Source organism: Leopardus geoffroyi, chromosome A1 (genome assembly GCF_018350155.1).
Source record: "Leopardus geoffroyi isolate Oge1 chromosome A1, O.geoffroyi_Oge1_pat1.0, whole genome shotgun sequence".
NCBI lineage: Eukaryota > Metazoa > Chordata > Mammalia > Carnivora > Felidae > Leopardus > Leopardus geoffroyi.
This window is the reverse complement of record NC_059326.1, coordinates 206,308,427-206,322,814: the sequence shown is the minus strand read 5'-3', so window position 1 is coordinate 206,322,814 and position 14,388 is coordinate 206,308,427. Positions and strand designations below refer to the sequence as shown.

At 39.9% G+C, this 14,388-nt stretch overlaps 1 protein-coding gene across 6 annotated transcripts in view; it reads right to left on the bottom strand.

The window, feature by feature from the left end:
• The window catches only part of MROH2B (maestro heat like repeat family member 2B), a 73,045-nt gene that overhangs the window by 10,446 nt on the left and 48,211 nt on the right, over positions 1–14,388 (bottom strand). For all 6 annotated transcript variants that reach the window (XR_006701800.1, XR_006701798.1, XR_006701799.1 and 3 more), the window contains 9 exons: positions 10,003–10,138; positions 9,813–9,908; positions 9,462–9,551; positions 8,973–9,093; positions 6,503–6,600; positions 3,754–3,906; positions 1,414–1,571; positions 776–902; positions 2–189 (listed from right to left, as the gene is read on the bottom strand). Coding sequence is in view for 3 of the 6 variants with exons in the window: in XM_045439360.1 (XP_045295316.1) it covers positions 2–189; positions 776–902; positions 1,414–1,571; positions 3,754–3,906; positions 6,503–6,600; positions 8,973–9,093; positions 9,462–9,551; positions 9,813–9,908; positions 10,003–10,138 (1,167 nt within the window). In the remaining 3 variants the exon portion in view is untranslated. The remainder of the gene's footprint in view (position 1; positions 190–775; positions 903–1,413; positions 1,572–3,753; positions 3,907–6,502; positions 6,601–8,972; positions 9,094–9,461; positions 9,552–9,812; positions 9,909–10,002; positions 10,139–14,388) is intronic.

Genomic DNA, 14,388 nt, shown 5'->3' with positions numbered 1-14,388 from the left:
CCTGCAGGGGTCTGCGGTCTGCTGCCGTTCTCCCTGTGGCATCACCCGCCGCCTGCGGCTGAAGGTGGAAGTGGGCATTTTCTGGCCCAGCGTGCAGCTGACCAACTTCAGGAGAAGAGTGAACACCTCCGGGTACAAGCTTGTGACAGGGGTGCCTGCCGATACCACTTCATACATTGCACAGGCCACCTGAGGGGAGAAAGGACTTCGTGGTCAAAAAGGCTCCTTTCCTCCAAGGACATCTCCCTGGTCTGACCTTCAAGTTGTTTTCTCCCCAAAGGATTGCTTTCCAAGTTGACCGCACTCATACTCAAAACGAAACGAAACGAAACGAAACAAAACAAAACAAAAAACACAAAAAATGCCAGAAAAGAGGGTGTATTTGTTTGGAAACTTCTCAGCCCATACTGTGTTTCTCTCTCAGGACTGTTATGTTCGGCAACTCCAAACTCCAGGGGGCACCAGTCAGGTGAAATGAAATCTTTTCCAGCATTGAGTTCTTTCAAGCGGGTGCTTTGGATAGCTTAAGACTAATTTGTAAATACAGACCCACAGATTTTCTTTGGGATGATGAAAAATTTGCTTCTAAAAGTGATCAGCCACAGACAAAATTGCTGCCATATTTGTCGAACTAACTCCAATTAACTGGAGCCGATTTAAAATCAGGGTATAAGAGGGGAAGAAGTATGATTAATGCTACATCACCAAGTTCCAGGTGGGGACAGACCATGGAGTGGGACACAATTCCAGGTATGCGATGGGTTGTCCAACTCACTGAAATCGCCTCCAGCCCAGCTACGTCATCTTCTAATTCATTCTCAAGTTTGTCTGTTAAGGCTCTCAAGAGCTTACCACTGGAGGCTGTGTTCTCAGCCAGAGCCTTCCACAATGTCTTTGTGTCCCTAGGGTGGTAAGCCAGGAAGCTGATAAGAAACAACTCTTTGGAATATGAGCTTTTTCATCTGTTTCCCTCTAAAACCACATTATGACTAATCAAAATTTCAAGGACAGATGGCGATGCTTACATGCCCGGAGATGATAAGGATGTGTTATTTAACAGTCCAGCATTCTGGACTTGGGTTACTGAGGTTTGTTAATGTCCTTTAAGGCACAAACCTCTCACATAGGTGAAATTCAAGGCAACCAGAAAGAAGAGAAATACTCATTTTCTAATATTCACTTATTCCTATGATGTATTTTTTTTTTAAAAGAAATCTTATCATATTAGGAGGATATGTATATGAAAAACACTTGGAAAAACATTATTTATGATTCAAACACCATTTTTGAACTTATTATTTAGGTGAGATGTTCTCAACCTTTCTTTTTACTCTCTTTCTCTCAAACCACAAATTCTTCCTCAGTGCGGATTAGCATTTCCTGGGAGAAGGAATGAGCTCAGTTAGAATCTACCTGTCAAAGGGCAGAGGCTTCTGTAAAAGGTTAGCAACAACTGCATCCATGTGAAAGCTGGCTATCTGAGAGATGGCTTCCAGCATAAACTGAAAACTTTCCTCCTTTTGTCTGAGGACTGGCATGTGATAGTAAATCATGCTCAAGATCTCCAACAGCTAAAAAAAAAAAAAAAGTCCAAATCAAACATTAAATTGCCATTTTCCCTCTACTATATGGCTTAGGACACATATAGTCAGCATATTAATCATGGGTAGTTGATGAGTTCTATAATAATGTTAGAAACACTAGTTAATTCTATGCATGGCCTATCTCTTACTCACGAGGGTTGTGGGTATATTGGGTATTTATTCCTAAGTCAATGTAAAAAATATTTAGTGAAAGACTGCATTATGCCAAGTGTTGTGCTAGGCATTGTGGGGGATTTACCAAAGAGGAATACAATGTAGCCCTTTCTCAAAAGGAAAGAATGTTCTAAGAAAGAATACCAGCCATATATCCAAAGGCCTGTGCACCAGGCAGTATATGGCAAATGGTACACAAGAGGTTCACAAGATTGTGAGGGAACCCAGAAGTAACTGAGATCACTTTGGAGGGACACCTGATGTGGATCTTGAAGGATATATAGAAATTTCAAAAGGCAAGGTGGGGATGGTGGGGAAAGTCATCCTCATCCCAAAGAAGAATATAGATAAAGATGTAAAATAAAAAAGCATGATAATGGATGAAGCACAAAAGATTTTTAGAGCAGTGGAAGTATTCTGTATGTTACTGCAATGGTGGATATGTGCAATTATACGTTTGTCAATACTAACAGTTAACTTTAAGGGAAACTGTGGACTTTGAGTGATAATAATGTGTTGATGTAGATTCATCGATTGTAACAAATGTACCACCATGTTGTAGGATGTTGATGGTAAGGGAGGATACATGTGTGTGGGGAGAGGAGGTACAGGGCTCTATGCCCAATTTTGCTGTGAGCCTAAAACTGCTCTAAAAAAAAAAAAAATATATATATATATATATGTATATATATATATATATATATATATATATATATATATATATATATAAACTAGCATGAGAACATGGGCCCAAGCAAATATGGCAAACATTTCTGGAACAAGAGAACGGTCCAGTTTGGAACACAGAGAAAATGAGGGTAAGAGAAGATAACTTGACAGAAAAGATGAAGCCAGATCCTAGAGAACACTGAAGGTCACCTTCCAAATTTGGATGTGAATCTGTGGGCAGCAGGAAATGATATTATACATTTGGATTTTTGACGTGGAGAAGGGCATATCTATCTGCTAGTAGCTTTGCTTCTAGTAGATATTTCTCTTGTTTATTTTGGATAGATATTTTTAGGTTAAACATGACATTTACTCTGAATTAAAATTCTTTAAACATAAATATCTGGCAAATATGATTACCACAGAGTCCCATTAGGGGAGGATTTAGGTCCCTATTGCTCCCTTTTAATGCCAAACACACAAATACAACAACATTCCAAATTTATGAACCTTTGATCTTCCCAAGTCCAGTATAATGCCTGCCACATAGTACACACTCAGTAAATTTTTTAAAAAACTGATTGGAGAGTAATTAGCACAGAAATAATTTCTAAAGGTCATACTTTGGAGAATTCTTTAATTTAGGGTGGTTGACTCCGGGACATGGGGACCATAACTTCTTTCACCTATAGGAGGTGCCTTCATTGAGTTAAAGATTCTCTTCCTCCTTATTAATCTTTGAATTGCCTGAATTTTGTGTCCAACCTCAAGAGAAAGGCTAGAGCATCCCCATTTGGAGCTCTTAACCAAGATTCCTGAGCTCAAATCCTTTTCACTCTGCCTAACTCTCCAGCTGGGAGTAGGACTAAGGACTTTCCCTCAATCAGTTCTTCAATGACACCTTCCTTACCAGAAAACAAACCCCAAGGTGTGTGGAAGAGAAGCCTGAAGAGAGGCAGTGGAATTAGAAACTCTACTGATCCTCAGTGGTCATCCCAAAGGTGATCCACACAGTCACCCTCATCCTTATAGATCTAACAGTCCAATTTTCCAGAATCCAAATGCCCTTGGTTCAGAGCTGCTGTCTCTGGCCAAAGAGTGACAGTTGGGAAAGATTTTTTGATCACAGACTAGAAAGGCAATTGAGAAGGCTGAGACAACATAAGCCTGGTTGTTAATACACAAGTTGGGTCTCTGCTGAGGCCTCCCAAGGCTATGCATGCTCTTGCTTATTTCCCAACAGAGGACAAACTGGGAAGTAGCAATCAACTTGGCATTTCAGAAGTGTTAGAATTCTGCTCGATGGTCAAACTGGCTGTCAGTTCACCTGTTCTTCCAAAGCAGCTCCCTGCTCCTTCAGGGCAGCAACCATCCATATGCCACAGGCCTTTGTACAGGTGGGGTTAAGGGTCTCCAGACCATCCAGGGTTTCCTCCAGGAACATTAGAATTTCTTCATTTGGGATGAGTTTACTGACAATCTGAGAATGTACCCAGAAAGATTCATGTTATCAATCACCTCACTTCATACAACATGCTGCTACTGTTTGTTTTAAGATATTGGAAACCACTGGAATTTCCAAACAGCACATGATTGGAACTATAGAAACTACTAAAACAGATAGAGACAATACCCTACAACCTCTAGGTAAACTTTTCCTACAGTTGCCCTTTTATCATTTTATATTTATTGAATCCCAAGCCTCCTGAGGCGATTTCTTCTCCAAACTTATAGTGTACTCCACAAGGGAAAAATAATGTATAAATTGTGTATAACAATTTATATGATATAAATTACTTCAGCATACATTTCATATATCACAGAAATATGTCTTGGGTATGCCAAAGAATAGCTAAGTCTTGGGAATTTAGGAAAGTCTATCACCAGGTACTAAGTGCCATGCTGAATAACAGGTGCCTCACAGTTTCCATAAAAGTATGAATTGTTATGACCCCTGTCTTTTACTCTTTCATGTTTCAAAATTAAGAGTAGCCAAAAGTTCTAGAAAATAAAAACTTTGCAATTTGGTCTCTAAGTACAAGAACTATACAGAATGGGTGATAGTAGTGTGTGAGTATGAGTGTGCGTGCGTGTGTGTGTGTGTGTGTGTGTGTGAACACATATGCATGCGTGCATGAGTCCTAATGAAAAGGCAGGCAGGCAGGTGAAAAGTTAGCAGTTTGAGTGAATTCCAGGAACATTGTCTGGGGCTTTAACCAAGCAAGATGGTTGTGATTATGAGTTTGTAGGTATGAAAACATTACTCTTTACAACTGACTTCCCTCTGCATTAAGTGACCTGATGATTGATATTTAATAGTAATGTTCTTGAAAGGAAATGAGTCCCTTTTCATGAATAGTTGCATGTCTCAACCAGTTTCTGAGTCATTTTTGTTCCAAGATCAAGGGACCAGACTGCCGCTTCTGTTCTATGTAACACCAAATACCTGCTTGGGCTCCAAACTCAATGGTTATCTGTTTTTTTCCTCATATTGGTATGGATGATAGTTTAGCAAGAAAGGAAGGAGGGGAACTCATGTTTTTGGGTACTTATCATGCATCAGACACTTTCTTAGGCATTTGGCCTATGTTTCCTCCGTGCCCCTCAACTGGCCTCTCTCCCTTATTCTGGACACTTTCTTGTTGTTTCTGCTGCTGTCACTTTAGTCCAAGCCACCTCCTTGTAGTTTCCTCCAAACTGACCTCATTAATTTCACTCCTGCTGGCCTGTATTGTAGTATGAACACAGCAGCCAGATGACCCTTTGAAATAGAAGTCTGATCATGTTCCTTCTTGCAGGAACACACCTAGCCCATACAGGGCTTGTGCAAATTAGGAAAAGACACCTGTCCTCAAGACAGTTCACTTCTCTCTGTAAGTATATGGTCATAATGACTGATTTTGTTGGACCTTTTACTGCCATCTGTGGATAACTACCTTAAAATACATAAATATCTACAATGTTTACATTAGGAATGATGCTGCCTCACATGAAGAGGCCCTTGTGCATTTCATTTCTGGCACAATTGGACATAGTGCCCCGACTTATGCTCAAAACCCTGTGCTGGCTTTTATTTCCAACTGGAGTAAAAGTCAAAGTCTTTGGAGCATCTGGGTGGCTCAGTCGGTTAAGCATCTGACTCTTGGTTTTGGCTCAGGTCATGATCTCATGGTTCATGAGTTTGAGCCCCACGTCTGCATTGTCAGTGCAGAGTCTGCTTGAGTTTCTCTGTCTCCCTCTCTCTTTCTCTGCCCCTCCCCAACTCGCGCTGTCTCTATCTCTCTTAAAATAAGTAAATAAACTAAAAAAAAAAAAGTCAAAGTCTTTAACAAGACCTGGAAGGCAACTGAATCATTCCTGAGCTATCTCTTGGATCTCACTACCTCCTTCTTTCTCTACCTCAGGGCCTCTGTACTTGGTTTCTCCTCTGCCTGGAATGTTCTTTTCCCTCAGTCTTCATGGTCTCCCCTTCACAGTGGCCTTTTTTAGGAAATCGCCCCTCCCTTACTCTCTATTCCCTTACTTGACTATATTTTTCTCAATTATCACTACCTGACATATTTATTTGGCTGACTCCATCCACCAGGATACAAGGTCATCCAGGGCAGGCATTTTGTCTTTTTCTATTCTTAGAGCCTAGAACAAAGTCTGGCATATGATAGGTGCACAGAACATAGTAGGTGAATGCATAAATGATTAAATAAATGAATGAATTCATTGACCAATTCTCAGAACAACTCTGAGAGGTAGGTTATGCATTTCTTTTTAAGATGAGGAGAATGGGTTTCAAGCAGTGCACACAGAATGCGTTCAATAGACTCCAAAGCTCTTGTTTCTTCTACTCTACTCCACTGCCTCCCTTACCCTGAAGAATCTTGGTTCACAATATTTCTCAGAGAATGAAATATAAGCAGCAGGTGTTGACTGGGCACATGCACCCAGGGTTAATGCATGATGGCCTAAAAGAATGGCTAGACCACTGCTCTCCTTGGTGGTGGGGCATACACAGCTTACTTATTTGGAAATCAACCCAGAACTATCTTTACATCCCTTGGCCAGTTCTCCATATCTATTACCTTTGCTATTTTGGAAGAAATCTTGATCTGGACCTGCACATCATCACACTGCAGCCCTTCCTGCAAATCCTGCAGTCTTTCCACCTCTGGGTGAATGCCTAAAATCCACAAGGGGGGACATATGCAAGAGTTTAAAGACCTGATGGGGTTGAAGAGGTTGGCCATATTGAAAGGGCAGGCATAAAAGCAAACACGTACAGGTGGTTTAGTACCATGCTAAATACTCTGCATACAATGATCTCATCTATTACTCATAAACATCATCTGAGGCAGACACTCCTGTTTTTGCAGATGAGAAAGATGAGACAGAAAGATATAAAGTCATTTGGCCAAGGTTATCTAGTGACTAAAAATAGCAGAGTCAGAATTTGAACCCTGGTCTGTCTGACATCGGTGCCTAGACTCTGACTACTCTGCTATGCTGCTCTCTCTGTTGGAGTTCCATTTTGCAGTGAGCCACTTTGGGGAAAATGGAAAGGTAACTATTGCAATAAAAACATCAGCAACTCTGCAAATGATTGTTGGAATCAATTTATAAACCCAGACCTAAGCAGAAACGATTTTCTGCTTGTTGTTTGAATGTATAGTAATTGTGGAAACTACCACCTAAACCATTTTGTGGTGGGCATCCCAGCACAACAGAACACACATGGACTTTGGAGTCAGACAGACCTGAGCTCACAGCCCAGCTCCACTACTTGCTGGAATGGGTACATTTCTTTCTTTTTTTGAAAAGTTTTTTGAAGTTTATTTATTTTGAGAGAGAGAGAGAATGAGAGGGGCAGAAAGCGAGGGAGAGAGAATCCCAAGCAGGCTCCCCACTGTCAGTGCAGAGCCCAATGTGGGGCTTGATCCCATGAACCATGAGATCATAACCTGAGCCGAAATCAAGAGTCATACACTTAGCCAACTGAGCCATCCAGGCGCACAGCAGATGGCTATGTTTCTTAACTTCAGGTCTCTTCATCTCAAAACTGATTATTAAATGGGTATTTAATTTAGCATCACACTTGTTACTTGTATTCAACGGGTGTTTCATAATCATATTCCTTCTCTCTGCCATGCTTATTCGATCCATTGAGGAAAAGAGTTAAAGTAAATAATGAAGTATGGGATTTTTTTTTTATTAACAAAGAGTACTTGAGAACCTGAATTTTGCATGTTTCAGGAAAATAAAGTACACTAAAGGAAGAATAGGTAGAACAATAATAGAGTTGAAATTCCTATCTTCCTACGAGGTTCCTCTCTGGTACGTTTCTTCTCTTCCTGGGATGGCCTCTTAGTTCTTACCTCCTTAACTCATTTTTTATTTTGTGGCTTGGTACAAGCATATATCCTTAGTGAATTATCTTCCCATACCCCAAGGGACTTTCATACCTAGTTTGACTCTGTTGAACATTATTTTTTCTTCTCCACTGACTAACCACCCCTCCTCCCCCAAGCCAAATCCCACCTTTTAGTTTTAACACATTTTTTATGTGAATTTTACAGTTGTAGTATCTCTGTGTCTCCAGCATCAGAGAAATGCTTGAAACATGGAAAGTGCTTAATAAACATTTTCTGAGTACTTGAAAGAAAGAGGAGTGGAACACAGGTGTGAGATGGCATTAAAACTTAGACCCACAACCCCGCAAGTAACCCTCAGTTTGTTCTCCACATTTATGAATCTCTTCTATTTTGTCCCCCTCCCGGTTTTTATATTACTTTTGTTTCCCTTCCCTTATGTTCATCTTTTTGTCATATGATTTTTTGTGGGAGGGGGGATGGGCTAAATGGGTAAGGTGCACTAAGGAATATACTCCTGAAATCATTGTTGCATTATATGCTAATTTGGATGCAAATTTAAAAAAATAATTAAAACTTAGACCCATGGTCCTGGCCGCGCCTGGGCTGTACAGAACTGCGCATGTGCAGTGCAAGGCCATCCTCTGTGAAGCCACTGCTGGTTGAACCTGGACCTGAGGCCCTGCTTGTTGGTTTCAGCCCGAGATTGAGGTTTTAAAATTCCTTACGTTTCCTGATATTGACGCTCCACATGTACTTGGAGAGCAGAGTTTCTGTTCTGGAAGCTGGAAAAACCTCCACAAAGTTGTCTCTCTTAGAGAACTTTAGTAATAGTGCTATTTCTTCCTGAAGAAAACCTTGTGATAGAAGAAGCATTGCTAATACGCCTAAGTGCTCAGTGATTTAAACTGGACACTCTCAAAACATTTTCACCTACCCCAATGGACCTTTATAATGCATCTGTGTCATTATCTTTATTTCTAAAAATAGCAAAAAACAGAGCCATTGGGGAAAAAAGATCCAAAAGAGAGACAAATCCTATACATAATTAATGCATTAGAATGCAGAAACGACCGAACAGCGGAAAGAGAGGGACAGAGAGACATCGATGAACAAAGAGGAAAACTGAGAACAAAAGAAAACAGGTATCTGCTCTTCATTTGTGGGTTTCTCATCTTTCCCTCACCTTTTATACGGAACAGACCAATCGTGGAGCTGGCAGCTGCTTGACGGATGGTGGGCAGGGTGTCACAGGAGTGAGGAGCCAGGAGGCCGAGGAGTGAGCCGATCTTAAAGTGTTCTGGAGCCTGGAGGATAAAGGAGATGGGGCGCAAGGTGATGGGGAGGCTTGACATCCCAGGATATTCCCAACAACACTGGAGATGAAGTCCCTTATTTTCCCCCTAAAGGTCCTTAGAATGAAATTGAATCTTGGACTTTCCCTTTAAGGGCAGTGGAAAAGTGAGCCGGCAAGCATGTAAAGGCAGCCAGATAGTTTAATCCTAGTGTCCTTGCCTCACTCTGGGGTCAGGCAACACCTCTCAGGTGCTTCTCTGGAAAGCACTCCATTCTGGGACTGGAGATCCATCATGCACAAGTTTGGGATTCCAGAGGCCTCAGCTGATCCCTACTGTCGGCAAAGGATGAAATCTATTCACTGCCGGGGATTACTTACCTCCACATCATTTGTCAGCACTTGTGCGGTGATCTGGAAGGCTCTTTCTCTTTCCCAGTCTTTTTGTGAAACAAGCCACATTCGGAGAAGCTGTTGGTCAAAGAATAAATGTCCTTTCCTTAGCACTCCTCATATTCACTCATTCTCATTCTCTGGCTCCTGCTGTCTCTGCCTCTTCTGCAATGGTGTTCACCTCCCACAAACAATTTTAAGAGGACTGGCCCTATGTGGTGGGTTAAATGGGTCAGGCTGGACATCTCCCTGGGAAGAGGATGAGGTACAGTCTGGAGTGTCACCTTGCAGCACAGATGAGGGGATGTGGGAATCAGTTTGAGCAGTGGCCCTACTCACATTGAACATTTCTTGACAGTCCTCCGCTTTCACATTATCCCACATCATGGTCCTCAGCAGCCTTCCCAGAGCATCCATGGATCGTTCGTAGAGAAACTGAAATCCAAAGTGAGCATGAGTGTCAGGCTCCGGCGGGAGAGTAGAGTCCCACTGTAGTTCTTGATTTTACTCAGGCCTCACCCCCACGTACATTGATGTGCTCCTTGTCCTTATCTGTTTCGCCTTCATCTTTGAGTTTTTCCAGAGGCGGAAGGGGAAGCAGCCTCCGAATAGTCTCTTCAAGAATATTGAGATGGTCATTTAGTGAGAGCTGAGGCTTCAGTTTGCTGAAACGAGAACCATGTAGAGGGATGGACGTTAGGATGACAAACAAAACATAGCCCGGAAGAGTACCCAAGAACTGCCAACCATACCTGAAGGGGTCAGATATGTTTGCCGACGTGTTGGAATGTTGAGGGAGGTGGTGACAGAAGCAGGGAGAGGTTGGGCACATGGAATCAGACTGTACTAGCGTCATTTCTAATTTATTAGAGTGATGAACAAATCATCCCTAGCTTTGTGGTATTTAATCCTTTATTATATGATCTGTGGTAACATTAACCCACTTGTTTTTTCTAGTGCTCATGGGTTGTGTGTGTGTGTGTGTGTGTGTGTGTGTGTGTGTGTGTTGGGTGGGGGGAATTCTAAATTTGGAGCAGTGATTTTTATCCATTTCATATGTTTTCTCAGGTTATAACTGGTGTCACACATACTATAGGTACTCACGAATGTGCCTATAGTAATGACATTGTAATCATCCTTCCTTCCCCCTCCCTTCCTCCCTCCTTTCTATTCTCCTTCCTTTCCTTCCTTCATTCCCTTCTTTCTTTCTTTCAGGTATTTACTATAAACATCACGAAGGTATGAGCCTAGACATAACGTGGAAAAATGTAAATGTTCGATAAACATGAAAATCCCCATTTATTATTTAATAAATGTAAATCAAGACAATAAAATGCCACTTGTCAGCTACCAAATTAGCAAAGAAATTGAAAATGATGACATGGTTGGGGCAGGGTGAAATTGGTTCTCTCACAGGGGAATAAAAGTCAGTACCAGCTGGGGCAGGTCAATTGAAAGTGTTAAATATGTTAAACAGTCTTTTCATCTTTATTGTCTGGCTGACTTAAAAAAAAAATCAACTTATTGAGGCAAAATTTATGCACAACAAGCTGCATCCAGTTAAAAGTGTGCAATCAAATGGGTTTTGCGCCCATGAAACCACCACTATAATCAATATAGAACACCCACATTTTTCCTTATGCCCCTTTACAGTTCATCTCTTCCTTCACTCTAGCCACTGAAAACCGATTGGTTTTCAGTCATTAGAGATTGGTTTGCCAGTTCTATAAGTGTGCTGTCGAAATGAGGGTAGTCTCTAGCGACAGGCAGCTATCCAATACCTGAGTTGTGGCTAGACTGAATCAAGACATGCTGTAATTCTAAAACGCACTGGATTTTGAAGATTTTGTATGAAAAATCATGTAAATTATCTCATTACATTGTTAAATATCAAATACACGTTGAAGTGATAACATACTGAATATATCGGATTAAGTAAAATTATTATTAAAATTAATGTTTCTTTTCACTCTTTTAAAAGTGGCTACCAGAAAATTTTAAGTGACATATGTGACTTGCATTATATTTCTACTTGACAACATTATTTTAGTGCCTAGCTAACTTTTAGTTTATCTTCCACATTTATTTATCTGAGCTTTCTTCAAACTTCACGTATCTCTGTAAACATGGCAACCTGTGCCTTCTCTTAGTTGCTTCTTGCTACAGTTTAGGAGATTATGTGGGTATGTTTTTGCATCTATTTTCCCCAGTATACAAGGCCATATTTTGTTAATGGTTATCTTTTTGGAATCTAGCTCAACGCCTGGTACATGGATGACATTGAATACTATTTATTGAACTAAATTGTCAACTTTTATAATTAAAAGTTCAGAGAGCACTTTTAGCATAAAGTGTTCACCAAAATATTATTTATAGTTTTTATTTTTTAATGTTTTATTTATTCTTGAGAGAGAGAGACAGAGAGACAGAGAGACAGAGCATGAGCAGAGGAGGGGCAGAGCGAGAGAGGGACATAGAATCCAAAGCAGGCTCCAGGCTCTGAGCTGTCAGCACAGAGCCCAACGTGGGGGTCGAACTCACAATCCGTGAGATCATGACCTGAAGTCTGATGCTCAACCAGCTGAGCCACCCAGGCACCCCTATTTATAGTTTTAAAAACTGACAATTAACTATAGCAAGAGGAGGTTGATTAAATAATATGAGATATATCTATACAGTAAGTCATTAAACAGCCATTAAAAATGCTGTTTGTTACCTCAACATAATAAAGGCTATATATGAAAAGGCTACAGCTAATATCATGTTAATGGTGAAAGACTGTAAACTTTTCCTCTGATATTTAGAGGAAAATCTAAGATCAGGGACAAGATAAGGATGCTTGCTTTTGCCACTTTTATTTAACATAATACTGAAAGTGCCAGCCAGAGCTATTAGGCAATAAAAAGAAATAAAAGCCATGTAGATTGGAAAGAAGAAGCAAAATTATCTCTGTTTGCAGAAGATATGATCTTATATATAGAAAACCCTAGGGTGCCGGGGTGGCACCCTAGTTGGTTAAGCGTCCAACTTCGGCTCAGGTCATGATCTCGCAGTTTGTGAGTTCGAGTCCTGCATTAGGCTCTGTGCTGACAGCTCAGAGCCTGGAGCCTGCTTTGGCTTCTCTGTCTCCCTCTCTCTCTCTGACCTTCTCCTGCTTGTGCTCTATCTCTCTCTGTCTCTCAAAAATAAATAAACAGTAAAAAGAAATTAGAAAACCCCAACATTCACAAAAAAATTATTAGAATAAAACAAATTCAACAATGGTGTAGAATACAAAATCAATACATACCAATCAGTTGTTTTACTATATTAACAATGAATAATCAAAAAGGAAATTAACAATTCCATTTACAATAGCATCAAAAAGAATAAAATACTTTATTTAACCAAGGGAGCAAAAGACTTGTACACTGAAAACCACAAAAGGTTGCTAAAGGAAATTTAAAAAGACACAAATAAATGGAAAAACATCCCATGTTCATTGATTTGGGCGCTTACTTTTGTTAAGATATCCATACTACCCAAAGCAGATTATAGATTTAATGTAATCTCCATCAAAATCCCACTTTTTGTAGAAATGGAAAATCCATCCTAAAATTCATATGAAATCTCAAGGGACCCCAAATAGCCAAAATAATCTTGAAAAAGGACAAAGTTGGAGTTCTCACACTTCCTGGTTTCAAAGATTATTACAAAAACCACAGTAATCAAAACAGTGTGGTTCTGGCATAAAGAGACAGACATAATAGACTAATGGAATAGAGAGCCCTGGAATAAACTCTGGGATACATGGTCACAAGGGTCCAAGACCATTCAGTGAGGGAAAGGAAAGTCTTTTCAATAGTGTTGGGAAAACTGGATATCCACATACAACAAATGAAGTTGGGACCCTTACCTTATTCCATATACAAAAATCAAGGCAAAATGGACCAAACACCTAAATGTATGAGCTAAAACTCTTCAACTTCTGGAAGAAAACTTTGAGAGAAAGCTTAATGATATTGGATTTGGCAATGATTTCTTGGATATGACACTAAAAGCACAGATAACAAAAGGGAAAATAGACAAATGGAAAATAGACAGTAGACAAATAAAAATTAAAGCTTCTGTGCATCAAAGGACACAATTAATACAGTAAAAAGACAATCTATGGAATGGGAGAAAATATTTACAAATCACATATCTGGTAAGGAGCTTATAGCCACAATATACAAAGAACTCTGACAACTCAACAACAAAAAACAAAGACTCAATTACAAAAATGGACAAAAGAAGTAGACATTTTTCCAAAGAAGATGTAAAGATAGGTAATGAGCATATGAAAAGATGCTGAAAGTTGCTAAATCATTAGAGAAATGCAACTCAAAACCACAATGAGATTCTAAGGATGGCTGCTATTAAAAATAAACCAGAAAATGACAAGTATTGGCAAAAATATGGAAAAATTAGAACCCTTATGCACTGTTGATGGGAGCGTGAAATGGTGCCATTGCTACAGAAAACAGTATGGTGCTTCCTTAAACAATTAAAAATAGAATTCTCGTATGATCCAGCAATCCTACTTTTATGTGTATACGCAAAAGAATTAAAAGCAAGGACTGGAAGAGATATTTAGGCACCCATGTTTGTTAGTGGAATTATTCACAAGAATCAAACCATGAACACAACCCAAGCATCCATTGGGTGAATGGATTAACAAAATATGGTGTATATATTAAATGGAATATTATTCAGCCTTAAAAAGGAATGAAATTTTGACACAGGTTATCATATGGATGGACATTATTCTAGTGAAATAAGAAAGGCACAAAAAGACAAATACTGCATGATCCCATTATATGAGGTACCTAAAATACATATTCATAGAGACAGAAGGTAGAATGGTGTTTGCCAGCTCTGGTGGGAGGAGGGAACA